The sequence below is a fragment of the Hippocampus guttulatus genome, chromosome 4 (assembly GCF_054856545.1).
Source record: "Hippocampus guttulatus isolate MCC_2025c chromosome 4, RoL_Hgut_1.0, whole genome shotgun sequence".
Taxonomy (NCBI): Eukaryota; Metazoa; Chordata; class Actinopteri; order Syngnathiformes; family Syngnathidae; genus Hippocampus; species Hippocampus guttulatus.
Genome location: NC_141264.1, coordinates 17,917,482 through 17,942,815, shown reverse-complemented (window position 1 = coordinate 17,942,815; position 25,334 = coordinate 17,917,482). Strand labels below are relative to the sequence as shown.

General features: G+C 43.6%; 2 protein-coding genes across 10 annotated transcripts; one reads left to right on the top strand and one right to left on the bottom strand.

The window, feature by feature from the left end:
* Nucleotides 1-55: 55 nt before the first annotated feature.
* On the top strand, nt 56-25,166 carry sergef (secretion regulating guanine nucleotide exchange factor). Of its 8 annotated transcripts, none has more exons than XR_015100609.1 (12): nt 56-101; nt 368-506; nt 877-1,029; nt 1,205-1,299; nt 1,695-1,755; nt 1,834-1,947; nt 2,038-2,100; nt 2,868-3,026; nt 3,111-3,262; nt 4,564-4,600; nt 14,196-14,307; nt 25,057-25,166. XR_015100609.1 is itself a non-coding variant. In XM_086108315.1 (11 exons), exons 1-11 carry the CDS (start codon nt 60-62, stop codon nt 14,222-14,224), a joined length of 1,044 nt encoding a protein of 347 aa, XP_085964441.1. In that variant the 5' UTR covers nt 56-59; the 3' UTR covers nt 14,225-16,683. The 8 variants fall into 8 exon arrangements, 5 of the variants coding, with proteins under 5 accessions (XP_085964441.1, XP_085964438.1, XP_085964439.1 ...); XR_015100607.1 differs by lacking the exon at nt 25,057-25,166 and adding an exon at nt 6,038-6,255 and having other exon boundaries at nt 14,196-16,683; XR_015100608.1 differs by lacking the exons at nt 14,196-14,307; nt 25,057-25,166 and adding exons at nt 6,038-6,255; nt 7,199-7,322.
* On the bottom strand, nt 10,483-25,086 carry kcnc1b (potassium voltage-gated channel, Shaw-related subfamily, member 1b). 2 transcript variants are annotated; one of them, XM_086108306.1, is made up of 4 exons: nt 24,172-25,086; nt 17,717-18,632; nt 15,007-15,180; nt 10,483-11,584 (listed from the first exon to the last, which is right to left on the bottom strand). In XM_086108306.1, exons 1-4 carry the CDS (start codon nt 24,733-24,735, stop codon nt 11,475-11,477), a joined length of 1,764 nt encoding a protein of 587 aa, XP_085964432.1. In that variant the 5' UTR covers nt 24,736-25,086; the 3' UTR covers nt 10,483-11,474. The 2 variants fall into 2 exon arrangements, with proteins under 2 accessions (XP_085964432.1, XP_085964431.1); XM_086108305.1 differs by lacking the exon at nt 10,483-11,584 and adding an exon at nt 12,029-14,039.
* Nucleotides 25,167-25,334: the final 168 nt, after the last annotated feature.

The window sequence follows — 25,334 nt, the reverse complement described above, 5'->3', positions numbered from 1 at the left end:
GCATTCATGACAATTTACGACAGTGACGCGAATCATCTTAACGCAATCATTTACGGCCCATGGCAACCAGCTGGAGGCAGGACTTTTGTTTACTAGCCTGGGTAAGTTTGTAACCAAACTAACCTCATATTATATGTATTCATTTGGAGCCAGTTGTGTTATTAATTTTCACGGATTATGTCATGCACTATGACAAAGTCAACGATTCTCCTTTTCTACTGTTAGTTTATTATTCGTTGAAAAGGATTTAACTTACGTAACTTCCTTGGCGAGCAAACAGAATTCAACAAAAGTTTGGACACAATCAAACTTTTGTTGAAAAAAACAAACAAACTGGTTGACAGCGAATGTTAAATATGTCTGTCAGGGGGCCAACAGTTACGGGCAACATGGACAGGGGCATGAGGAGGACCAGTCAGTCCCACGGCTCTCGAACAAGGTTGCTCTGCATGGAAGGACAGTCCAGGCTGTTTGCGGTGGCGGGGGACACTCAGTGGTTGTCACTGGTAAGTCATCAATATTCAACTCAAGCAAGTCTTTACAAGGGCTAACTAACCCTTGTATCCAATTTGAATAATGTTAGGAACTCATTATGACCAGGTCAAAGTCATCTTGAGTCTTTTGATAAGTTTTATCCAAGCAACAGAAAAAGAAAGCCTTACATCTGGCTTGAGTTAGGTCATGTGACTTGAGTCTCCCACATGTACAGTGAACCTTTTTTTTTTTTTGAACCACAGGATTGATAGCATCTGCTGTGTACTTCATGTATGTGTCCTATCTCATGAAGGATCAATTTGTCAATGAGTGTGTAGTTTGTGAAAGGGTTTTTAGGGTAAGTGTAAACAAAAAGTTTCATCATCATGTGCTTCTGTACAGACGACGGAGAGGCGTTTGTGTGTGGGCAAAATCACAGAGGCCAGCTTGGGCTCGGCCACACTGCCAGCTGCTCAACACTTCAGCACTGCTCAGGCCTGAATCAGCGGGTCACAAATGTTGCCTGTGGCTGGGATTTTACTCTTCTTCTTACTGGTGATTAATGACAGCATTTCATTTTTGACATACTATAGTCCTTCTCACTAATTTCCCTAAAAAAACAAAAATATGAATTCCCCACATCAGGATGAAGAAGTATGATTGTTTACAGTTAAGACGTGGAAACATAGCAACCATTCCAGGACAGTACTAATCATCTTATTTCACACAGATTGTGGCAACCTGTTAGCGTGTGGCTCCAACGTGTTTGGACAGCTGGGTATTGATCAGATGACTTCACACTCTGCAGAACTGGTGCTCGTTGAGGTGAGCACATGGTAGAGGCAGCCATTATGGTTGGTTTGTTTGTTTGTTTGTTTTTTTGAAGGGCCTGTCCATGCCACAATACCCTTACTTGCCACAATGTTAGGCACATTAGCACCATCCAATGAGAGCTAACAGTACCACAGAATTATTTTTCCTTATGATGTATTGTATCTATAATATTCTTGAAGTTAAGTGGAGTTGTACTGAGTAGAGCCAAGCTCCAACAACTCTCAATGAGGCAGAAATCTGCGTTATGATGTGATGGTTATGTAATAGCTCTGACAGCATTATTTGTGTTTGTATATTTATATGTTGTTGTTTTACATTAAATTGAATGTCATTGTTAACTGTGCAGTTGCACCTTATCTTTAATTCATCCTGTTGCTTATTCTTAGGGTCTGAAGGAGCGTGTGATGAACGTGGCAGCTGGCCTCCGGCATGCTCTTGCAATCACAGGTATACACTATTACTGGATCACTGTGTTTACTGTCAATAATAAATCCTGCCCAATCTCATCCTCTGTTTTGCACCCAGACTCGGGATGCGTCTACCAGTGGGGGACAGGTCTCCGTAGCCTTGCCAAGAGAGCTTTGAATCCAGACCCTGTTCCATCACACCTCAACTCCAAGGTTCCTTCTCTTGTGCCAGGTGAGAAGAATTTTTGCCTATAGAAAGCAGAGGACTGATGCCTCGCTTGATGTTCGCTGTGGTGACAGGATTGGTTTGGCTATGTTGCAGGTCTGGATCAGAAGATGGCTCGTGTTGTCACTGCGGGCTCAGCACATTGCGTATGCCTTACAGGTATCGCTTGTAGCACGCTACACCAAACCCAAACTGGATTCTAAGGGTTAATGCATCTCCCAGTTAAGGGTTACTGTCAAACTAAACATAAAACAAAGAGAATTACATCTGTTTTTAAAACCACCGCATAACTTCAAGTCTTCTAGCCTAATGCTCACGCATAATGGGAAACGCCATAGGCAGGCTAACAAATAGCATCAATGTGGTGTTGTGTCTAAAGAAACAAACATTGGAACAGAAATAGTGCAGCAGCACATGTAGAAAGACAATATAGCTATCAGATTTTTTTTTATCAACTGCAAAAAAAAACCCCTTCAGTTTTGGTGATTTATTTGCTGTAATGATTTAATCGTGGTGTACAGTTTAATTCTTTACACTCTCTTTAATCATGTTTTTACTATATGTATTTGTATTGCACTCTATTATATGGTATTATTTACCTTGTTAAGAATCAGAATTAAACTTGGATTTCAAAGCACCAATGTAGCTTCTAAGTGTCCAGCTTTGTATTGGTGAAATAGTCCGCTAAAGTCTTAAAAGTAAATGAATATTTAGGGGTTGTCAAAAGAACTTAAATGAAAAGCATATGTCTACATGAATGCATTTCAAATATTTTTCTGCCCGCAATGCCTTCTAGATTTCACTTTTGAACTGTCATGTAACCATCTTCTCTCAAGTCTGTCCTGTAATTAGTGGATCAGTGGCTCCTGATTACTGCGTTGCCTCTGCCAAATGAAGACTAATGTTGCCCCCATCGGTACATGCAGGAGATGGTGATTTATTTCTGTGGGGAAGCAACAAGCACAACCAGCTGACGGCCACCGAGCCCTTCTTGTCCACTCCTGCTCTGCTCAAGCGCTCACTCCTAAATGGAGAGAAAGTTGTAAAAGTATGGAGCGGTTGGACTCATATTATTGCCCAAACAGGTGAGCTGCAGTAAAAAAAAAAAAAAAAAAGCATCATGTTTTTTTGCAGCCCACATGTGCCATTAATGGAGACATAAATTGCAGAGACTGGGAGAGTCTTCACTTGGGGCAGAGGGAATTACGGACAACTGGGCCGACTTCTGACAGATGGCCCGAATTCTAAGCATCAATCAGCAGACAGTGGCAGGCAGACTTTCGTGCCTGCCGAGGTGAATATCCTCTGTGGAGCAACACAGGTGAGACTTATCGTACAAGGCTCAATATATGCGGTTTCACATCACGGTTTGTGGGTCAAAATTTTCATTTTGCGTCTCGTTAATACACATTGAACCGCAAAACCAATAATGTTGTCGTTCGTTCCTACAATTTTCACTAAGGTCAGGTAGATGTTCATCATGTAGTTCTTCTCTAATCCAGCAGGAGGCAGCCAACACCCACTAATGGATCACAAGGAAGCTGAAAGTTTAGTATGGGATGTGTCACAGTTCACCGAATGGGAGTGAGATACCTTGATGTAATACATCATTATATGTGTAATAAAAAAACATGCACACTTTTCCATTATCATCCACAGGCTAAAGAGCCATTAAATATCTTGCACAGTCAAGAGTTTTCTTCTCCCGTAGGGGCCATTATATGGCCGCATGGCAGTTAACCTTTTTTCCAAATGGTTGCTATATGATAGGAGAGGGCTGCTAATAAAGCAGATCTCAAGGTTGGACAAGGGTGAGCTCCGGATTTCTCTGATCCAACGCGCGGGGATTGTCGATGCAGCGGCCGTGGCGTATGTCATTGTGCCGTCACCTTACGTGCATAAAGCTAAAGGTGAAGATGGATTTGCTGAGTGGACAATGAATCTTTTAGCCCGGTGGGGCTCTCTCGTGACGTGCGTACACACCCACGGGGTCGATGTTTAGTTAGCTGTCACATTTTTATGAGGCCTGTGAGCATAACAAATAATAGCCCGTCGTTGGACTTACTTGCCACTCTGCGATGCTGAAGTGGAAAAAAGGCAGTCAGCAGACAAAGGCTTATTTATAAAGATGTTGATTGCAATAGGAGAAAGCTGGAGGCATGTATAGCAGCACACAGAGACATCGATGTTCAAATGTGGATTTATACATTTGCTGGTCGATGTCACTTCCAGTTTACGCTGTTGTGAACAGTGAAAAACCCACAGAAAAAAAGCCATTGCTTATAAGGGAAAAAATAGTGTTAGTCAGCAAACTCAGGGCACATTCTCGTCCTTGGCATGAACTCCTCTGGCAGCAGAGCAATGTTTTGTTAGCTTTAATAATACGACAGCTGCTCGTTTTCCTGACCAATGTTCAACCTATTAAATTCACCTTTCAAAGAAGGTTGCTGTTGTTGTTTTTTCTTTTGAGGGGGGGGGCTGAAAACGATTCAATATTTAAAATGTATCGTCTTAGTTTGCATGTGTGTGGTGGGTCAGCAATCTTTGGCAATGACGTCCTTTGTGAAAGTTCAGTGTCCGCCTCCAGCGTGCGTTTTAATGTCTTGGCTCTTTCCCCTGCAGATTGCATGTGGATCTGAACATAACCTCGCAATTGTAGGTGAGTACCGGTACTCTCCCTCAAGATTCAGTAATCTGAGTGTTTGATTATGTTGTCTTAAATTATGTAATATTAGTCAAATCTGGGCAAGATGCCAACACAACAGTACTGGAAGTAAACACCGCTCAAGCGATTATGCCATCGTAGTTGAAACAAGAGAAGGAAGAAATAAATCAGTCTCTTTGACTTTTACTGGGCAATTGTGCAATATGTTCGAGATGTCACACCATTGTGAAACATTTATCCTTCTGTTGACTTCCGAAGATTTCTGAGGTCATTTCACCGTTCTGCGGCCTTTTCCAGAAGGAAATAATCATGGCTCGCTAGGATGGGATCACTGACAAATGCAATTATGCTAACAGCCCTGTAAATGAGCTGAATTAATCACACACAGATTTTCAGGCGACTTTTTCCTGTTGGAGGACAGGGGACGTTAAGACACACAAGAGCAAAATATTACACATTCCTGAACGAGAAGTCCACAAATTTGCTTGTGCTTCCTCGTCAAATATATCAAGATTTGCACCTTCCGTTCCCTTCGTTATAGCCACCAAGTTTCAAGATGAATTTTTAGAAGTCAAATTTTTCTCACATTAAATTTTGAACACTGACCCAGTTGTTACATCAGCGTGAGTATAAATACATCGGAGGCAGATGAAACACGAGTAGAATGTTCCTTCAAAGCACATGCAAGGTATTTTTAAAATGCAGCATTGTATGTTATTCGGACAGGCTGTCTGAACGAAGAAAAAGTGAGCAGGAACGCGCCGTCAGTATCGGCTCTCACAAAGCTTGAGAGCAAGGATGGGCTCACGTTTGAGCTCAGGGGCCGCGTTTGACTTTGTGAACACACAGGTGGGCCAGTTCATTCATAAATTATGTCAAATGTGAAAATAGGTGTTAATTTTGTAACACTCTTCATAAAAAGTTACATGGACAGGAGTAGAATCTTCCCATCTGCAAATCCACCTCCCCCCCAAAAAAACGTTTATTGAGCCTTTGACATTGCTTTGTCAAAGATGGCAAGCTATTTTCAACACTTGAAGTGGTCAGTAATTTGTGAAATCCACAGAGCCACTAATAGTCTTGGTTGTGAACAAATATGAAGTCATCGGAATTCATCAATTTTTGTACAAGGGGACTGTTTCTTATAACTCATTCACTCCCAAAGACGTTTTTAAACGTCTTTTCAGACTTGGTCCAGAATTGTCTGGTACTGAATGAGATAATATTCTTAGATTCCCGAAAGAGGTGTTTCATGTCCTGTTGAAGTAAATGAATTATTTAGATTAGACATTAGTGTTGGCTGCGTGGCCTGCGCGCTAAACTGGGCCCACCCCTGCTCCAAAGTATGAGAAGGCAAAAGAGGGAAAGGTAGCGCTCAAGTCAACCTCGGGTAACTCACTTCCTCTGCCGCGCTCCCCTCGTTTCTTCCAGCGGTCTTGAACATGGCGGTGGCAGGAGCAATGAAATAGCAAAACGGGATTGGAAGTAGAGACCTGAGTGCTGCTATTTCTGGTGCTCAAGTAGGTCAGGCGGAAACCAACTGCTCTGCATGCTGCTTATGATATCTGTTGCTGGCTTTGCCTCTCCACGTATACAGCATACCTAAGGAAATACTCCTCACCGATTGGATTCATGGTCTGCGGTCAAAGGTGAGAGAGGGCCTGAAGATGCTCTGCATGCAATCTGAGAAAGAAAACACTGTTCATGCTCACATGCCTAAAATAGGAGATGGAGTGAGTCATCCAATGGTGCGGAAGTGTTAATTATTTGACATTTAGACGGCCGAACGGATAAAATCTTCATCAACAGGATGTGTTGAGAAGGAAATTGCTTTTGGTTTGAGCGTCTTGATTTCAATCCTCTTTTTTTTTTTTTGCTGTGCAGAAAGTGCAGCACTTTGTTGCCATGGAAACACTGATGTGCGGTATGCTCCTGACAGTGAGTCCATGGATAAAGCACAGCGCCCAAACCAGGCTCTCACCCTCATTGAGCACAATGCTTCCAAACAGAAATTTCACTTTGAGATTCACACTTGTTACTGAATACCAAAAAGTGATTTGTAAGTAAATGCGTCATTTGGAAAGGCTGTGGCACGTCTGTTCATAGCCCTTGCTGGCAGAGTGCCACATTGACATAAGCTTGCTGGCATGACATCTCGGTCTGCCCGTTGACCGACGCATATGTTTCGCCGCGCACGTCCAAATCTTCGACTCTGAGCGGGAGAGGAGATTCGGCAAATGTGGACGGACAGACAAAGCATGAAAGACACACGACAGCCAGATTGAGAGAGCTTGCGATGTGTTACCCTTGAGAAAGCAAGCTCGCTTCTGTTGCCATGGCAATGGAGCCTATTAGGTAACTGTGTTGCCATGGCACGTGTCTCCTCGGTGATACAGCCCTGACCACACCCACTAACAAGCCGTCCAGCTGTGATGAGCGCGGAGGCTTTATTTCCCGCTGACTGGGTGTCATTGTGTGTGTGTGAGCGTTTGTTTTCTGGTTTCTTCTTTGCAACTTTGCTTCACCCGCTCCCAGACTGTGAAAATTAGCTCACGCCTTGCTACACTGACCCCTGATCCCTCTCCTTCTCAGGGGAGCGCCTCTTTTCCTGGGGCTGGAATGAACACGGAATGTGCGGCGACGGTTCGCTGGCAGACGTCTTTCAGCCGCAACTCGTTTCCGGCCTCAGACCTCTTGTCATTGGCTGCGGGGCTGGACACTCAATGGCGGTGTGCGTCGGGAATGCGTGCGAAGACAAGTGATAAACTCTGCACGCACGCCACTTACACTGGAGCCATCATGCCACTCAGATTTAGATCTCAATTCCTGTTATGGAATTAATTTATGAATGAACACTCATCTGGGTGATGAGAGTGGTCAACGTCATTTTTTTGTTTTGTGTTGTTTTTCGGTTTGACCTATAAAAGCTTGCGAAATACAAATTAGGCTTGACACCATAGGTGTTAAACTCTGCTCGTCAGCAAGCGCTGCAGGAGCCTGATGATAAACCCGATCATTTGAATCAGGTGTGTTGCAGCTGTGAGATCAGGATTTTGGAGCTGATCACCGTTAGCAACAAATTAAACAAAAAAACTATAACCCCTACGACCAGGAGATGACCCAGCCATTCCAATATATCGCTGCTGTTGGACATCAGAAGGCACAATTTGGTAAATTTTATCTTAAAACAAACAAAAAAAAAAGATCTATACTGCTAGTCTACAAGCGTGTGTGTTATTTTTCCAAATTACTGACCAGGATTGCTCTCTTTAATGATGTAATGTTACTGGTTGAGCAAACAAGCCTTTTTTTGGAGTCTCCTGAAAAGGGACGATTTGAAGGTACAAGGTTTCGACTTGATGCCAGTGATATTTAAACAACTTGTTTATTTACTGTACACTCGACACCCGCTATTCATGGGGGAATGAGACTCGCCGAATAGACAAAATTTATGTTTAATTGACAGGCGCTGAAAGGCATGGGGGGGGGGGGGGGGGCAACATAGAAAATTCTCCCAAAAGCGATGATAAAAATTCAGTGCACGGAACATTGGAGTGTGGAGGCGGTTATAATGGCAGCACAGAACCTCCCGGGAGTGAACGAAACTATGTTTGCTGTCATGTCTTATTTTGCAGATTCGATCAATGTCGTGCAAAATGACGTGCCGATCCAATCCATCTGATAAGTCTAATACAGATTTTACCATGCTTTATAATTTATAGCTACGACATTGCAGAAAGACATTCCAATTGTCGCTGAACCTAACCTGTAATGTTTAATATACTACCGGTACATATTAAATTATTATGTTATTGTCATGAAAATCTGATCTGCTAGATTAAAAAAAAGAAGGCCAATTCAGAATTTGAAAATCACCTCAAAGTTTATTTGTATTGCTGATTTTAAAAACAAAAGAAAAACGGTAAAAATGTGTTGACTCGTGTTAGCTAGCGAAGCGTTAGGCAGCAACTTTCACCAGACCTTTCGGTATAGTTAAGTGTCCGAAATGCCTCAGTGTGTGTGTACGTACATGAGTTATGTTCGAGGTCACGTTTCTCTAGTCAGTCCGTCAATTTGACGGCCATGTTGGAGGGGCGATATCTTGATGTGACACGGCCATTTCGACACCTCGCGGCCCTCCCGAAAGATTGAAGGCGATGATAATATGGGGGCGGGGCCCAGCTGTGGCTACATCTTCATCTTTCCACGTCGACACTTTTATTGCTGTGATCTTGAGCGTTAGGAGGCACTCGAACTCTGATGTCTTGTACTTTGGAATATCTCTTACCAGCTCATGATTTACTGCTCACACATGGATGTTTTGGGGGGGTTTTCTGCCAACTGTCTCACTTAGAATTGTTTGTCTTATTGCCACTTTGATATTGTACTTGTCATTAATTCCACTTGGGGAAGTTTGCCTGCTGCATTTGACCCAACTTGCATATTTCTAAGACATCTTGATGTCACATGCAGTCGTACCAGGTGACAACATACACGATCAAGGCCAATAGCTAAAGTTATTTTTACGTAATTTTATTCATTGCTGTTTTTAGTTTGATCTGCTTATGCTAATATAATATGCACACCAAGTTTTTACCAAGATTTTCAAAACAATAAACGAACACCCCCTGAAAATCTCTTTTTATTTGTATTTTTGATATTTTATTTAACACTATTTGTTGTCAGAAAGGACACCAAAAACCCCGAACCAACAACCAATCTAAACTACGGTTGAACACCCAACTAAGAGAACTAGCCACAAAATGCATGGTGTTCAAAACACACACACACTGTAAATCTCAATCAGTGTCACGCATGTGTTTCCCTCGTATGTTTTATGAATGTTTTGAAACGTAACATTGCTGATGTTTGGTTGTGTGTCAGACAGTGACAAGCACACAGTTCCCAGTGGTTGGTCTTCAGTGTGACTGCAGTCATTTGTGAAAAAGTTGCTCCCTTTCATTTTCAACTTTTCCAAACAATGTAAGCTGCGCTTCGAACAAGGCTATCGTGGTTGTTATCTACTCGTTATGATGCTCGTTGCCTCTCCATACCAATCGACACTGGGCTCCTACACATATAAAAAGTCAACACACCGCTGTAAAATGCCTTTTTTTTTTAAATTGTGAGGATTAGACTATTTCGTAACTCAAAACTTAACTTGGGGAATATTTTTAAGTAATTTATCATAGTAGATTGTTTACTTCTGGTGTCAGGCGGAATCCTCGTAATCTCCACAATGAATCCACCTCCCCCCAAAAATGGCATGTGTGTTGAGCTAGTAACACACACACACACACACACACGTGAGAACTGACCACTCGAATAGATTATTGAAAAAATATGAAATGTTGGCTCCAGCAGACGGCAACGATATATAGTGGTTAACTTTTAACACTTGGGTAGGGTCCGACATTATGAGCCAAGTTGTGGTGGCCCTGCCAGAACCGGCACTGGCCCTGATTTAAAACACTTAAGGAAAGCCATCATTATTTATGTAGAGCTACCTGTATCTCAAATGTCCAAATCCACACTTCCCTGAATATAAATACTGTGATTTAAAACAAATTTTAACGAAATGTATATATGTAGATTTAGCTATGGATGAAATGGTGAAGCATCAGTGTCAGTGAACTTCCAGTGGCCCGACACAATCACGTGGTGACCCCCGGGCCATCGGGCCACTGTTAATGTCGGACCCCGATTGTGTGATCGTGTTATAATGTTTTAAAAAATAATAATAATAAATAACAAGATAAAACAGAGTTAATAGGTTTTATGATGATGATAATTTAACATTGGAATAGATTATTTCTCTTTGCATATATTTCCCTCTTAAAAATAGTCTTGGAGCCGGAACAAATTGTCAAAGTTGATTTTGTTCAAATTTATTCTCCTCTCTTTTATTCAAAGTTGGTGCACAATTAGGCTACAACATTCTTTACAAGATGAAATGGTTGCACACTTAAGATGCATTTTTGGGGGGCTTTTGATTCATTTAGTATTTTTCTGTTAAGGATGAGATTGATCATGTTTGTTTTCCCTTCCCCGAATTTTGTGTTTTACAGGACGTGTCAACTTTATATATGTGGTGTCTGAGCTCGGTGCTGATGTTAGTCTATCAATCTCTGTTGATCGATTCAAATGAAATCATCTGTAGCTGCAATACATTATTTCATCATGTTAAACAACTGAGTGTTGAGAATTTATGTGACAGAGGCACTTGTCCAGTACGGTGTATTAAGTGTTTTTCGGCATCGGTAAGTACAGGTATTACTAATTTAAACAGAGGGGATACTATGCCAATTCTACTTCAGTGATTTTCTGCTAGTTTCTAACAGCACATTTGACCATGTAATGCCTCAAAAATACAAGATAAAGACGGAGTTCAAGTATGACATTTCTTTTTGGGGGGGTGCTAAAAACTCATCAAAGGAATGTTAAAAGTGGAGCAGTGCAAAAAAGCGCAAAAGTTTCAAAAGAGGTGAGCACGAGTGTGCAAAGTTCACGGTGTGTTCACAAGGGTTTGATGTGACAGGGAAGGAGATTTGAAATCAGAGCTACCATTCTTTTTTTGTCTTTGAACACAGGAACCACACAAATACTTGATGATCACTCCAAAACATTGGTACACACAACGTCAGCACACACGCACGCACAAAAAAAGCGGATTTACAGCTCTGTCACACACAGAAAACAGGCACACAGATTACAACACAGTAACCAGTCACAGATACTTAGCTACGTAAGGCTTGACAACAAAACGTCCTCAGTGCTACATCTATGCTGAGTTTGTGATGATCAGGTTGCCACTTTCACACCCATTTAAAAAGTACTAAGTAATACACACAACAATGCTACTGCACTATCAAGTGGGTGATGGGCCATTATGGGTCATACACATAGTGGTCGGTACACCATGGTTCATAACACAAACTGACTCGGTTGGTTGTCTGCTCCGGTGCTGTCTCTGGGTCTCTATAAACATATAAAACAAAACAAAAAACAAACAATAATGAAAAGAAATTATTACACCAGGTATGTTTTATGTCGGAATTGATGGTGATGGCTTGATACCTCTGCGGCACAGGGAGAGGTGAAATGACACTCGACGGGGAAAGAAAATGTGCTCCGTTAGTCGCTCATGGTAAAGGCAGGTTTACCATGTGTATTTTCCCATGCGTATAGCCAAGGCATCAGACAAAGATTTGTCTGGTCCGGACTCAGAGTCGGTTAAATCAACATGCCCGATCATGCGGCCTTTTTAACAGGTTGAGATCCACTTTTCAGTCATCGTCATGCGGATATTTTGTCATGCTCTCACTGTCGGTCACCTTGTTTTGTTTCTCTTCCCTTACGCGATTATCGACAAAAGGCAAGGATGTGTATGCATGTGCTGTTGAATAAAAATGGAGTCTAAACGCTCATTGAGTACAAAATTTATTTCATGCAAGGACTTATCTGTACATCTTTTTTTATTTGAATACTTTTCTGTTGCATAAATTGAAAATACATGCATTTACCTTTCCCCAAGAAGACCCACATTCCATAGTGGTTTGAATTTTCTTTTCCCCACCTGCATCTCTTCCCAACAATTCTTCACAAGTTTTTTTTTCTTCTTAATATATAATCACCACAAAAGACATGACTTTGAATGTAAAACTCTGTTCGTTCAGAATGAACATATATTTATACGTAAATGTTTCTAGAAATTTGTCCAATTCCTGATTGGTCAACATCTGTTAAAGTGCCTTGAAAAGTCGAATTATTGGGAGCATATAGGAACATGTGTACTGTATTGATCATTTTTGATTAGATACATGCTGCACTCCTCTTGACACCTGCAATTTATTCCAACCTGACGTGTATATATATATATTTATATATATATACCGGTATATATAATGTATGATTTTTCGAGTGGCCCTCGATTAACATTGTGTGCTTCATTATGTAGAAAAGATTATTTTTGTTTCTCTCCAAAGGATGATTTGCTAAACGTCAACGTGATAACCAAAAAGTTATTTCGATTGCGAATAAGCTGTGTGCTGTAAAATGAAATCATAAGCAGCTTTCAAATGTCTTTATGCTACAACAATGTTGTATTGTGTCAAAAATATTTCATTTCATAATTTTTTTTACTTTGCCTCACCTGGTACAAAAGCACCATTGTTATATTTCTTGCCTCAATTTCTGCATATACACCATAAGAGCGGCTGCAGGAGACAATTATTTTTTTCTCCCCTTAAAAAGGTCCTAACTACCAGTGGATATATTTGTTTTAAAAAAAATATGCTCATGCCAACTTTATAGCTGGCTTTGTACCAAATACCTCAAGTGAAATAATTTCAGTGGTCAAATGAAGTCAAATGAATACAAGAAAATATATATGATATATTGGGGAAAGGCAAAGAATGGCAGCTACATAAAAATCTCGCTATGACTGAGTCTCTTGTAAAGCTGTCTCAGAAATGCATAAAAATGGCAAAGCTTTGCGATGCTTATGAAAGACAATGTTTTCTCTTACAGGTACTGCAATACAGTTAGCTTGTTGTAGAACATAATTTCTCATGCAGTTCATGCAAAGGACCAAACAGTTTGAGTTCCGTTGACATTATTCATCACTAGTATCATAGGAATTGTCATCATCTCCTTTGTGCATTGGACATCATCTTGCTGTTTGTTTTTTTGTTTTTTTTCCACTCATACGTGGCCACTCCGTTAACATTAGCTGCTTTTGCGCGTTCAGAATTGTAACGTCTCTACTTTGCAACATACAAAGCACTTCAGAGAAGTTTCCTTAACACCTGGCAATGATACAGTTTGGATATGTTTTAAAAGCAACGTGTTGTTAATGTCCAGCACACCGTTACATCTTTCACAGGATTGCCAAAAGCAGATGAGAAGAAGAAAGTCGTCGGCAGAAAAGTATGCGAGATCAAAAGCAACAGAGCAACAGGCAATGAAGTCAACATAGGGGGAAAAGAGGTGGAGTTAGCCTGTAGAACGGCGCTTTTGCCAGCGACTGAGGTGACCCATGCTCATTTGGCGTCTCGCCAAAGTGACTTTCTAGTCTAGATATGATGACACCCCCCCAAGGGGAACCCTTGGGAGTATCCGAACAGTTGAGATACAGTTTTCCAGGAGAAGAAAAATAAAAATGAGAAAGCAGGAACGAAAGTGTCAAAAAGAAAAGAAAAGGGGGGGGGGGGGTGATATCTGAAAAAAAAAAATGTTTCGAGGAGAAGTGTGGACTGGCCTTCCAATGGCATTGTATCTGCTACTCAACCATGCTACATAATGGATGGGATGGGAGAATGTGAGTGCTGCATTAGACAGGGTGGGCTGCAGGGCAGGGCGGACACTGAGGACACTCCAGAGGCATCCCCGCTCATGCCAGACATGCTGTTAAGGCTCCAAGGCTTTTCATAACCTTCAGTTGAAAAACAGAGAACGTTCTGAGTACACTCCAGCACTGGATCCATGACATGAGTTGTGTTGTTGTGTTTTTGTTGTTGTTGTTGTTGTTGTGCATGTTCTTCATTGTTAATACTACACCTGTTGCTTTCTTGTTTTTGTCTCCAAACAGAGGTCAACACACACTTGAGACAGATCTGAATTCTCCATGCATTGAGTCATCCGGAGTACAAGGGCATGCACGGAGTGGTACAGGAATGGTTTGGAGTAGAATGCTAGAAAAGGTAGGCACCTCAGGTAGGGAAATGTGCAGCTACTGTTGGTACTTTGTGTTTTGATGCACAGGCTACACACTCGTAGCTTTATTTGAAAATTTTGGTGTAAAATCAAAAACTGGGACTTGGCCTCTTCAAAAGAAATCTCAAATTCTGTTGTGCTCCTTCACCATTCTGATAGCACCCGTCAGCAAGACACGTCATGCACCATTCTGGCCAAGAGCAATGTACTCAAAGTCAGGATCCCACATGGTACTTAGCATTAAAAACACATACATACTCGGTACACACATAGCACATCAATAGATTCCTAGGCATTGTAAGACAGCACATTCTAGATCATATAAATCTTCAAAATATTTGTTTTCTCACTGGTAAATAAATAGGGGTAGTGTTATACTATGCATGATATCCAAAAATATATTATGTAGATGTAGACAACTATTATTGACATTTGCGGTGATTGTGCTTGGCCTTAACTTGGAATATGTACAATTCCCGTGGGAATAATCGAGGAGAAGCAGCGGCTGTGAAGGTGTCGCATTAAGAGGTTTGCACTTGTGTGAGCGTGTTTTCATGATTATGTTCCTGTGAGTGATAACGCTCTGCAAAAGAAGGGGAGGGGGAAAAGGGGGCGTGTCCTGCCTAGGGCCTTAGAGCCGCGTCAGTATCTTACAGGGGCCTGTGATTGGCTGTTACTGTACGTACCCCTCCTCACTCTGCCCCCCGTGTGGTTGGGCCGCTCGGCCGTAGTGACCAGGAAGCAGGGCCGCTCTCTTTCGCTGGGGCTGAAGATTTCCTCAGGTGATATGGCCTGGTCGATGTGAGGGCAGTCCTCATTGGCCAGAGCAGCGTTCGCAGCCTCACCGTTCAGCTTGGAATCTTTCCACACAACAACAAAGAACAAATAAAAGAACACATCGGGGGAAAAAGGAAAAAAAAATCTCGTGACCTTCGCCATCGTGTTTAATATGTTTTTCACTCTGTGGCTCTGCATGTGTACTTTTTGTGCATCGTGTAGCTGCTGTGTGATGTTTGACTTGTAATTGGTCTTTCTATGGTTTGTGTGCACATCAGGACTGTGTATATTTACCAAGGTTAAAAACGTATGTGCAAGAGGTAGCCCACTGTTTGTATTGCAGTTTGTTTGTCAGTACGTTGGTTCGTAGGGTTACGCAAACTATAAAGGAGGCACATGTGCCAAGCTAGAATTCATTAAAGACCCTGTAAAGTGAAAATAAATGCCTTCTAAATTTGACACAGCACAGAGAAGAGGGTTGTTAAAAACCCTGCAAAATTTGAAAGATTAAAAAAAAAAATCGCTGAGCCTATCAGCTGGGCTTCAATAACGTGAAAAATCGTGTTGTTATCTCCACTCTCAAATGCTGTGGGCGTGTCCATTGAACACTTATAACTACCGTATTTTCACGACTATAAGGCGCCGTTAAAAGTCTTAAATTTTCTCCAAAATGGACAGGACGCCTTATGATGCGGAGCGTCTTGTGTATGCGCTGAGTTCCAAAACCTGACTGACAGCCGACACGCTGTTTATATAGAGAAAAGGCGGAAGTGACTGTGGACAGGCATGCGGCAAAGAAGTCGGCCAATCAGTGAAGGGTGGGCGTGTATATATACATATATGGAGAGAGAGAGAGAGAGAGAAAAGGCAGACGTGAGTGACGACAGGCATGCGGGGAAGAAGTCCGCCAATGAGTGAAGGGTGGGCGTGTAAGTGGACGCTAAAGGGACGCCACAAGCAGGTACCAACACCTGTATAGAGTGTGGCTATGTGCATTGTTGCAAAACAACTTCGGTTTTGGTTTCTAAGAACCCCCGAAAATAAATTCTACAAAGAGACACGCCTACGAAGCTCAGTTCAAACTTCAAGCCATCGGTTATGCTTTTGGCATGCGTGCCCATCTCACAGCAGCGGTGAAAAACCAAGTCAAGCAAATGAACTCTGAGCTTGCCGTTATTCCCGGAGGCTTGACTAAAGAACTCCAACCGCTCGACATCGGCATCAACCGGGCGTTCAAAGTAAAGTTGCGAACGGCATGGGAACAATGAATGATCGATGGCAAACACAACTTTACAAAGAGTGAGAGGCAGCGCCGGGCGAGTTACGCCACAATTTGCGAATGGATTGTGTCTGCTTGCACTGTTGTTCGAGTTTTTGGCAAAGCCGGCATCATTTCTGTGGAGCCACATGGCAATGAGAGTGACTGACAACGAGAGGGAACACGGCGTTTTTGATGGATTACCTGTACTTGCACAATTGTTCAATTCTGATACAGAGGATGAGGACTTTGATTGATTTCTGGGTGATGATTGATCGAAAAACGTGAGTACATTGTACAATGGCTAAATAAAATACAACAGAACTCAGTTTTGCTTCCGTTGCCTTTTTAAAAACGTGTTTTTAGCCTGTATCTGTATGTCTTGGCATGCTACCGTATGCTTCAAGCTAACGTGTTTTTAGCGTGCGCGCATGAATGCCGTATGTTTAAGCTGGTGTATGTTTTACCACTTTAAAATTGCGCCCAATAATACAGTGCGTGTTGTCTATGTGTAAAATACAGAAATAGCACCCATTAATGAGACTGCGCCCAACCATACGGTGCGCCGAATGGTCGTGAAAATACGGTATTCCCCACTGAAAATTGGTGTTTCATGTGCCGACACAGCCCTACGTGCTTCAGCTGCGAAAATGAAAGCCTCCGTTTAGTGGTGGGGCTTTCTTCTGTTCAACACGAGGCGCTAGCCACCACAGGGTTGGTGAGCTAAAAAGCTCGGGCCTAATAAAAACTGCTAATGCGAATTAAGATGCTCAGGTTCATATGCAAGTATAGTAGTGACGGGGGGAAACACATGACTGACACCGAAGTACGTCACATTGTGCTGTTTTAGCCACGCCCCTCAAAAATCTGGACAACTGAAATCGTTTAAAAAAACACACACACACACACTTTAATAGCACCACAAATCTTTTGGGGCATCCATCTCCTGCAAGATTATTTGCTAACAATTCATAGATGGCGGAGTCCTGTCCTCTACTCTGTGTTGATACATAGGTCTTGTTTCGGATGTTAACTTTGCAAAGACATGACATCCACTTTGCACTTTCCTAAAAGGCAATAAATGAATCACTGAATGATGTTCTGAACAGTCACGCGCAAAACTAATAATGATTTGCCCAAATCGCTACTTCTCTCCATTCACAGTTAGAAAATCATGTACTTTATTGATGGTGTGCTGGGAAAGTCTGCTGTTTAATCTCATGCCTGACTCATCAGCTGACTGAAGTGTGGGAAGAGAGAAACAGCTGAATAGTGATTTGTGTTTTTGCAGGCCAGCAAGCTGTTGATGAGTCAACAAGGTATCGGACTGCTTCAGTTATGTATTAAGAGCTTTATCCTACCTTGAAACTTGATCTCGAAAACGTCGTCGTGGGCAACAGGGCTCTGATGTTGTGAGCTGATGCTCGATTTACAGAAATTTGGAGAACCAGGTTGGGGTGCCCGTGGGATGTGCCTATTTTTTTTCTTTGGTAGTTTCTGTTTCGCCATGGCCAGGGAGTAATACATTCCAAAGTTGTTGACAATCACAGGGACAGGCATGGCGATGGTCAGCACGCCCGCCAGGGCGCACAAGGCTCCCACCAGCATACCAGAGGTGGTCTGAGGGTACATGTCGCCGTAGCCGAGGGTCGTCATTGTCACCACGGCCCACCAGAATCCGATCGGGATGTTCTTGAACTGCGTGTGCTCGCTGGCTCGAGGGTCGTTGGGGTTTGCGCCGATCCGTTCCGCATAGTAGATCATTGTGGCAAAGATGAGGACGCCCAGGGCGAGGAAAATAATGAGGAGAAGGAACTCGTTGGTGCTCGCTCTCAGCGTGTGGCCCAGTACCCTCAGACCCACAAAGTGGCGAGTGAGCTTGAAGATACGCAGGATCCTAACAAAGCGGACCACTCGGAGGAAACCCAGCACATCCTTAGCTGCCTTTGAAGAGAGCCCGCTGAGACCCACCTCCAGGTAGAAGGGCAGGATGGCCACAAAGTCGATAATGTTCAGAGCGTTCCGGATGAAGTCAAATTTGTTTGGACAGAAAGTTATTCGCATGAGGAATTCAAAAGTGAACCACACGACGCAAACGCCTTCGATGTAGGTGAGGTAGGCCGCTGTCTCGGGCTCCTGGTACGTGTGCTCCACCGTGATGTTGTCCACCAGCTCCACCTCAGTGCGGTTGATGATAGGGTTGAAGGACTCGTGGGTCTCCAGACAGAACGTGGTGATGGAAACCAGGATAAAGAACAGCGAGGCCAGAGCCACCCACTGGATAGGAAATCAGAGAGAGTGAGGAAAAGACAATGCAACGGGAGGGATGGGAGGGACGGGGGGTAGAGGGTGAAGAAGCACACAAGGTGAGTAAGCGCAGTAACACACACGATGTAATCAACCGCAGGCAGCCATTCTTAGCATCGCAATTTAATCTTCGACATCGGCATCCGCTTTAACGTTGACAATGCCGCTTCCTTGCGCCGCGTCTTGATTCTGTAGTGCCACTCGGCGGGAACGATCAATGCGAGCTTCACACTCTCACGCTCCTTCCTCTCTCTGCTCCTTCTCAAGGTCACGGCATTTTCAAGGTTAAGTGCCGTCAGCGGGAACATACAAGATACGATAAACATGAAACTGGGCCTTTTGGATGAAGCGCCAGCTGGTCTTCCCCCACTCAAGGTCAGATCGATTGGCTAATCAACACCTGGCAATCACGGTGGGCTGAGGCTGATTAGACTGAAGACCATTTTTACGACTAACCAACATCACCCCAGATGACCGTAGAGTGCTTTACCTTTCATCGGCATTGATCTGCCGATCGCATTTCATCACATTTAGCCTCTGATATTTCTGAAACGTGCTACATATGTAGGTGTAACCGATACAGTATGCTCTCCTGGGTATTGATCGTAGCCCTCTCCTTGCGCTATCCTCTCATCCTACTGGATTACAGTATGTGCGACCGCGCCTGCGATTTGCGGAAAACAGCTGGAAGCGTGCCACCAGCAGATCAGTCGATGCACTGAAAAATGGCTCGCGGGATCTGTTAGCACTCTATGAAGTCACCAAATTTGTAGCAGTTTGGATTTAGTGGGGGCTAAGTGTGCTCTCGAGCTAATGCACAGCTTTGTTAAGAGGCAGGGTGGAGTAATGAATGAATGAATGAATGAGGGAGGGACAACGGAACTGGGCATGTCTAGGCATCAGAGAATTGGATATTCCACGCAGCGTCTCAGTCATTCGAGTCCACTCTTGCAGGCTGAGATGGAAAGCAGGCCCTCATTACACCAAGTCATCAGTGGCAATCCTTTGAATTGCGCCTGGGAAATTGTTTGCTCATGAACGTCTGCTTCCTGTCCACGTAAGCGTTATTGTTGACTTGACTGCAGCTCAACGACTTTGGTCCTGTCAGCGTCACCCTTCCCTTCCTTGAGCTTCAGCATCCATTTTTGCCATCCAAATCTCAGATCAAACATGAACACAAAATGTGATACCAAATATTTAGCATTGCGTTACGCCTCCACAAGCCGTGCAGATACGCGAACCCCCGCATCCACGCACTCTAAAATAAAAGATGAGCTTTGCAGTAACAAACGCCACACGCGTACCACGCATGCTCAAGATTATATATCTTGCCCCGAAAGTGCTACATTTTGCTACCAAAACTCTGGAACGACTCATGATGCTGAAGCGATAGGATTAAGTTGCATACAGCAGCGGTCCCCAGCCACCGAACCGCGGACCGGTACCGGGTCACTGCTCGTTTGGGACCAAACTGCACGGAGACAGACCTGCGAGCGCTGAGCAAATTTACTCCATCAGCCGTGGCGGAAAAGTGTGCGACTCTATTGCCAATCCGACTCCCCCTTCTAACATTAGTTTGCAAGATGAAATAAAAAGAATCCGCCAATAAATGAAAGAAGAAACAGCAATAAGAACGTAATAGTAACAAATTGACCAAACGTACAGCCTTATACGGGCAGCTAATGGGCATCCATGACATCCGAAGATGAAGCTATTTGGGCAAGAGAAGTTCCCCCCCTAGCGACGAGCAGGAGGAAACTGTTGTGCGTCGTATGTCGTCAAAAACAAGACAATACAGTACAAGAAACCTGTTGAATCATTTGAACAAATAGCTCCCAAGTGATCAAGTGGAAAGCATGAAAAAAATGCGAGCAGTTTGCCTCCCCACGTAAACATGAGCAGTTTAGTCGCTAATAACGAGCCGGTAGCCACCGGATGAAAGCAGCAATCAATGGTGTCATAGTTTGCGAGTAGCAATGATGCTAACGCCGTATGTTGGAGCGTAACTTTAAAAATGATTTTGTTGACATTATAAGGCGTATTTATTTTTTATAATTGGTCAATTTCTTAATACTTCACTGTGTTATTTTATTCTAGATTGGTTGTGCAGTACAACAACACTGTTTGAAATGAATGAAGGTTTAGAAAATTTTGAATTACGCTATCATTATCTTTGTTGTCAGTCCCAGTGTTCTAAAACTGGCGATTTAAAAGCGATGAAAACAATGGTTGCCGTCCGCGAACAGTATGTACTTGTCTCAACCGGTCCGTGACACAAAAAAAAAAGTTGGAAACCACAGGCATACAAGATTAGTTTCATATGAAATTTCATTCACTTTACGTCTTTTACTCTTGTTGTTTTTAAATTAAGAAGTGACTCACACAAGCCTCTTTATATGCAGTTTAGTGACAAACATTGGAGCGCTAACGCTGTGTGTGCTTTTGTGGAGACGCATTGCATAATCGTTGTTGTGCACTATGCCTCCTCTACGACGTATTGTGCAGAAAATAACTCGCCCCAATAAAATCCCGATGCAATCGAGTGTACGCTACAACCTCATAAAAGCAATCCAAGCCATGCAGGCATGTCACAATTTGATTACGTTCACAAAAAATGCCTTGGGGATACCTAATCCCTACTTTATAGCTACAATTAGATCATGCATAATTCAAAAGTTGAAAAGGCCAATCAACTTATTACACTGATGGATGTTTGACGATCACTCGCTGAGCTGAGTTTGTCTAGTCCAATTTTTAAAACAATAATGTTTATCATTGTATTTTGCTTGAACAAAGTATGTTGTAATGTGTGTAATTGCTTTTGCCAAGCGATTTTATAATTATTGATTTTGAAGTTTCTTCCCCTGACTATTATGCATTGTTGGGTCGAGGTCATTATCGGTCAGCTACCATTAATGTGACGAAGGCTCTTTGCTCTGTTCACCAGCGGCTTGCTCAGGCCTGTGAACAATCACACCCTTCAAACGCTTCATGTCATCACATTGTTCTTTGCATGATGTGTCTTGGTGACACTTGGGAACAGTGTGAGCATCGGGGGAGGGTGCCAGGTGAGCACCACGGGCTGTTTATTGGTTAAGTCTCATTGTTGTCGGCAAACTGTGAGCTTGCGCTGATGTGCTGTGACAAGGCTTTTCCACTGATGTATCCACTGTGAATAGAGTCTGTAATTAAGTCTGAGGCTCAGTTCTAATTAATTTTCTTGCCTGTCTTAGTGGCGCTTTGTCCAACCTTGCACAGCTTTCGTCTAAACAGGGAAGACGTGCTGTCCATCTTGGCTGTGGGAAAGTTCAAGGCGATGCTTAAAAGATGATGCGATGGGCGGCTTTAAATTGGTGTTTTGCAATATTTTTGGGGGCTTTCTAGCCATAGCCTGAAGGTTTTGTGATGACACTGACTTTTAGTTGGAACAGTTCATAATTCCAACCATGTTGTCTATGCCCACATTCCAGGTGAAAACAAAAAATGTCAGGAAAAGTCTACTGATGTTTTCATTTTCAGCTGAAATCCGGGGTCTTTTTCAAACTGGGGAGTATTATGAACAGCTCCAAATATCAGTCAGTGTTATCACAAAACCTTCAGTTTTCTGCCAAATGGCAAAAATTATGTCAGGAAATGCCCTATGAGAACAGCTGAACTTTATTTGGGGATACCCAAAGGCACTTTCAATGGTGTTAGGTGTGCTGAAGCCTGTCGAGCATGAATTCAAATGTGAACACGCAGATAAGAGTGTGCGAAGAGTTGTGCAGTCACATTATCTCAGTTGTTTGTACCTACTCTCTGAAAAAGATTCAAAAGAATTCATTCGAATGTTTAATTGATTTTACAGGTTATAAATCCTTTAAGATGGTTTTAAATGATGTATGTTGGTTTCATTTTTATACCACAAAAATCTGGCACACAGGGGTGTGTAGACTTATTATATGTCGTTTATAAGAGTGAAAAACAGCAGGGATGCTTGGCTACCGCTAGATGTGTGTGTGTGTGGGGGGGGGGGTGATATCAGGCTGCTGCAGCTGCTGAAGCAGCATGCATCGCAGCAGGTTTCAGAGGAGTACACTTGTCAAAAGAAGATGTGGAGATGTAACGTAATTGTCGCCTTTTAGAGGCTCAAATGGAAAAATGCCCAAAAGCAAGGACCAAATATGCCACCTCCAACAGCAAGCGGATTTAGTCTGGAGGATTGCCACTGAAATGTTGCTGTGTGGTGCAAAAGATCTGCTTGCCTAATGTGGTGTTGACCCATTTAGCAAGTCTACCCAGGGAACCTTGTACCCCGGAATGATAATTCCTAATTTTTCTCATACGAGCTGTGGTGACTCTGGATGAGGAGCAGTTCATATTTTGTAGTGATATATTCATATCGTTGTTATTTTCTATTAAATAGTGATTCAATTGAAAATAGGGATGGATATTTGACGACATTTCCTCAGCTGCAGCTGATTATTGGAACGTTTACAATCATCCGTGGATGGCAATGGTCCTCAAGGAGCCTATGAAAGCTGACTTCGCGGGGTGGGGGGGGGGGGGGTGGGGGGGAGAGTGGGGTACAACCTGGACTGATCGACAACCAATTCTTTTTTTGTTGATGTTGTTTTAGAAGAGAGAATCTTGCCCTGAACGTTTTAAATTGAAATGAGGAGAATAATGCAGGGCAGAGAAGAAGAAGAAGGTTAACTTCCCCATCCTGAAATAATAATGATCTCATCTCAATTTACTCCCAAAGTGACCTCTTCATTCAGGAAACTGGGCCTGTTGAGGTGAACACAAATCTGATATCTAATACTGCATCCTTGCAGGAAGCCAGGACTTGTTTTCTTTTATGAATGGTGGATACACTGGTATCCTCTGCCATCTAATGGAAGACCATGTAATTATTCTGCCTGTCACCATAAGTTATAGATGAACAAAGATATGTTTGCAATGAATAAATAATTAGTTGACAAATGAAGTGATATTGGGTCATTTCCCACGGGACCCCTAATGCTCTCTCGCGGCACACTCATTGAGTGTGTTTCTGATTGACATCCTATTCCTATTGGCCCGCTGTCCGAGGCAGAGCACCATCAGTCCCTTTTTTGTCAGTCAAACAGCATCGCGGGATGAGCCCTCTGAGCTCTGCCTAGCAACAAGTGCTCGATACGAATATTTGTATCCGCAATGCTATGCACGCTTGAAAATTGACATTGCAGTTGTGAAGTTTAATAAGGAAACGCCAGTTGTTGCTGTATGCATTAGAAGACAAACATGAAGGTTAACTATTACAGATGAGAGCGAAATCTTTGTTGTATGTTATCAAAAGTGTTCATTATTGTTCCTATTGCCAGCTGGAATTTTGGTTGACGATTTTACCTGCCTTAGTGTGCCATCCATTCGTTGCGAGATCAATTTCAAGGTCACATGGCGACTTAGAAAGCCTCCCAGCCATCAGTCATTCATGAATTCACCCAGCGATCGGACGGGCTGAAAACCAAATATGCAAACAACTCACCCTTGCATATTTGGAGGAGTAGGGGTCCTCAAAGAGAGCCCAAACGTGCTTTTGCCAGCGGCTCCATAAAGTGCCGCTGCGAACATCAGGTGAGTCTCCGTGCGCCAGCCTCCGCGTCATCTCATCCGCGTCGTCCTCCCCGTGCTCCTGCTCGGGCTCGGCATCGTCGTTGCCCAGGTCCAACAGTCCCCCGCCGCCGAAACTATCAAGGGCCTCCTCCGCCTCCCGGTGCTGGCGATAGGTCATCCAGCAGCACGGTTCCACGTCCGTCTCGTCGATGCCCCAAAACGCCAACTCCTCCTCGTAGAGCGGCCCGCACACATCGGCCGGGCAGTGCAGCTTACCTGTCCTGTAATAGTTGAGGATGTGCGCGAACACGCCCGGGTGGCGGTCGAAAAAGAACTCCTCGATCTTAGCGTCATAGTCAAAGTGGTTGGGAGCGTCAGGTTCGGCCAGCCACGACAGGCGGGTGCCGGGAAGGGTTCGAAGGGTGCTGCGGTACGTCTGGTGCCGGATCCCTCCCACGTTGATCACGATGCGATCCTTGTCGTCGCTCAGGCCCATCGCGTCCCTTAAGCATCGCTCAGCCACGTTCCCCTCGTCATGGTGGCAAAAGTGAGAGCCACGCGCCGAGCCACCTGTCGTCGTCTCCCCGCGCCCGGGAAGCAAACGCGAATCGCCGCCGGCTCGACGCGCGTCAGGCAGCGGCGAGCTTGGGAGATGTGGACGCTGACGTGCCCGTCAGGCTGCAGGCGAAATCCAAAACGAACGCGGCCGATGGCATCGCACGGACGATGGGCGTCTGCACATCGTCGCCAAATCCAGCGACAAGCAACAGACAAGACAATGATGCCCGCGCGCCTAACTATTCTTCTCCTTTTACAGGCTCATCCGAATCAAGGCGATTGCGTTGCTGGTGCTTGAGCAGACCGCGCCTGCTCTCCCGGTACCGTGTTCGATCCCTCGTCCTCCAGACGCGCCTCCTTCACACCGACGCGCAGCAGCCGAGTGCAGCTCTTTGTCTCGGCATCACCGACACGTCTCGCTCTCTCCTCCTCTACTGTTGCTGCAAAAAGGGAGGCGAGGATCTAGTCAGTAGCGGACATCCAAGATCGGTGAAGTGGAAAGAAACCATCTAAAGGTAAAAACGAAAGGTATAAGAA

What these genes read in the sequence shown, in the direction of transcription:
- kcnc1b (XM_086108305.1), bottom strand. Translation starts at nt 24,735, where the DNA reads ATGGGCCTGAGCGACGACAAGGATCGCATCGTGATCAACGTGGGAGGG. An exon ending in ACTCCTCCAAATATGCAAGG is followed by an intron (nt 18,633 to 24,171) that starts GTGAGTTGTTTG and finishes TTTCCTATCCAG; the next exon opens with TGGGTGGCTCTGGCCTCGCT. An exon ending in TTTCGAGATCAAGTTTCAAG is followed by an intron (nt 15,181 to 17,716) that starts GTAGGATAAAGC and finishes TTGTGTGGAAAG; the next exon opens with ATTCCAAGCTGAACGGTGAG.
- sergef (XM_086108311.1), top strand. Translation starts at nt 60, where the DNA reads ATGGCAACCAGCTGGAGGCAGGACTTTTGTTTACTAGCCTGG. An exon ending in TTTTACTCTTCTTCTTACTG is followed by an intron (nt 1,030 to 1,204) that starts GTGATTAATGAC and finishes TATTTCACACAG; the next exon opens with ATTGTGGCAACCTGTTAGCG. An exon ending in TCATATTATTGCCCAAACAG is followed by an intron (nt 3,027 to 3,110) that starts GTGAGCTGCAGT and finishes CATAAATTGCAG; the next exon opens with AGACTGGGAGAGTCTTCACT.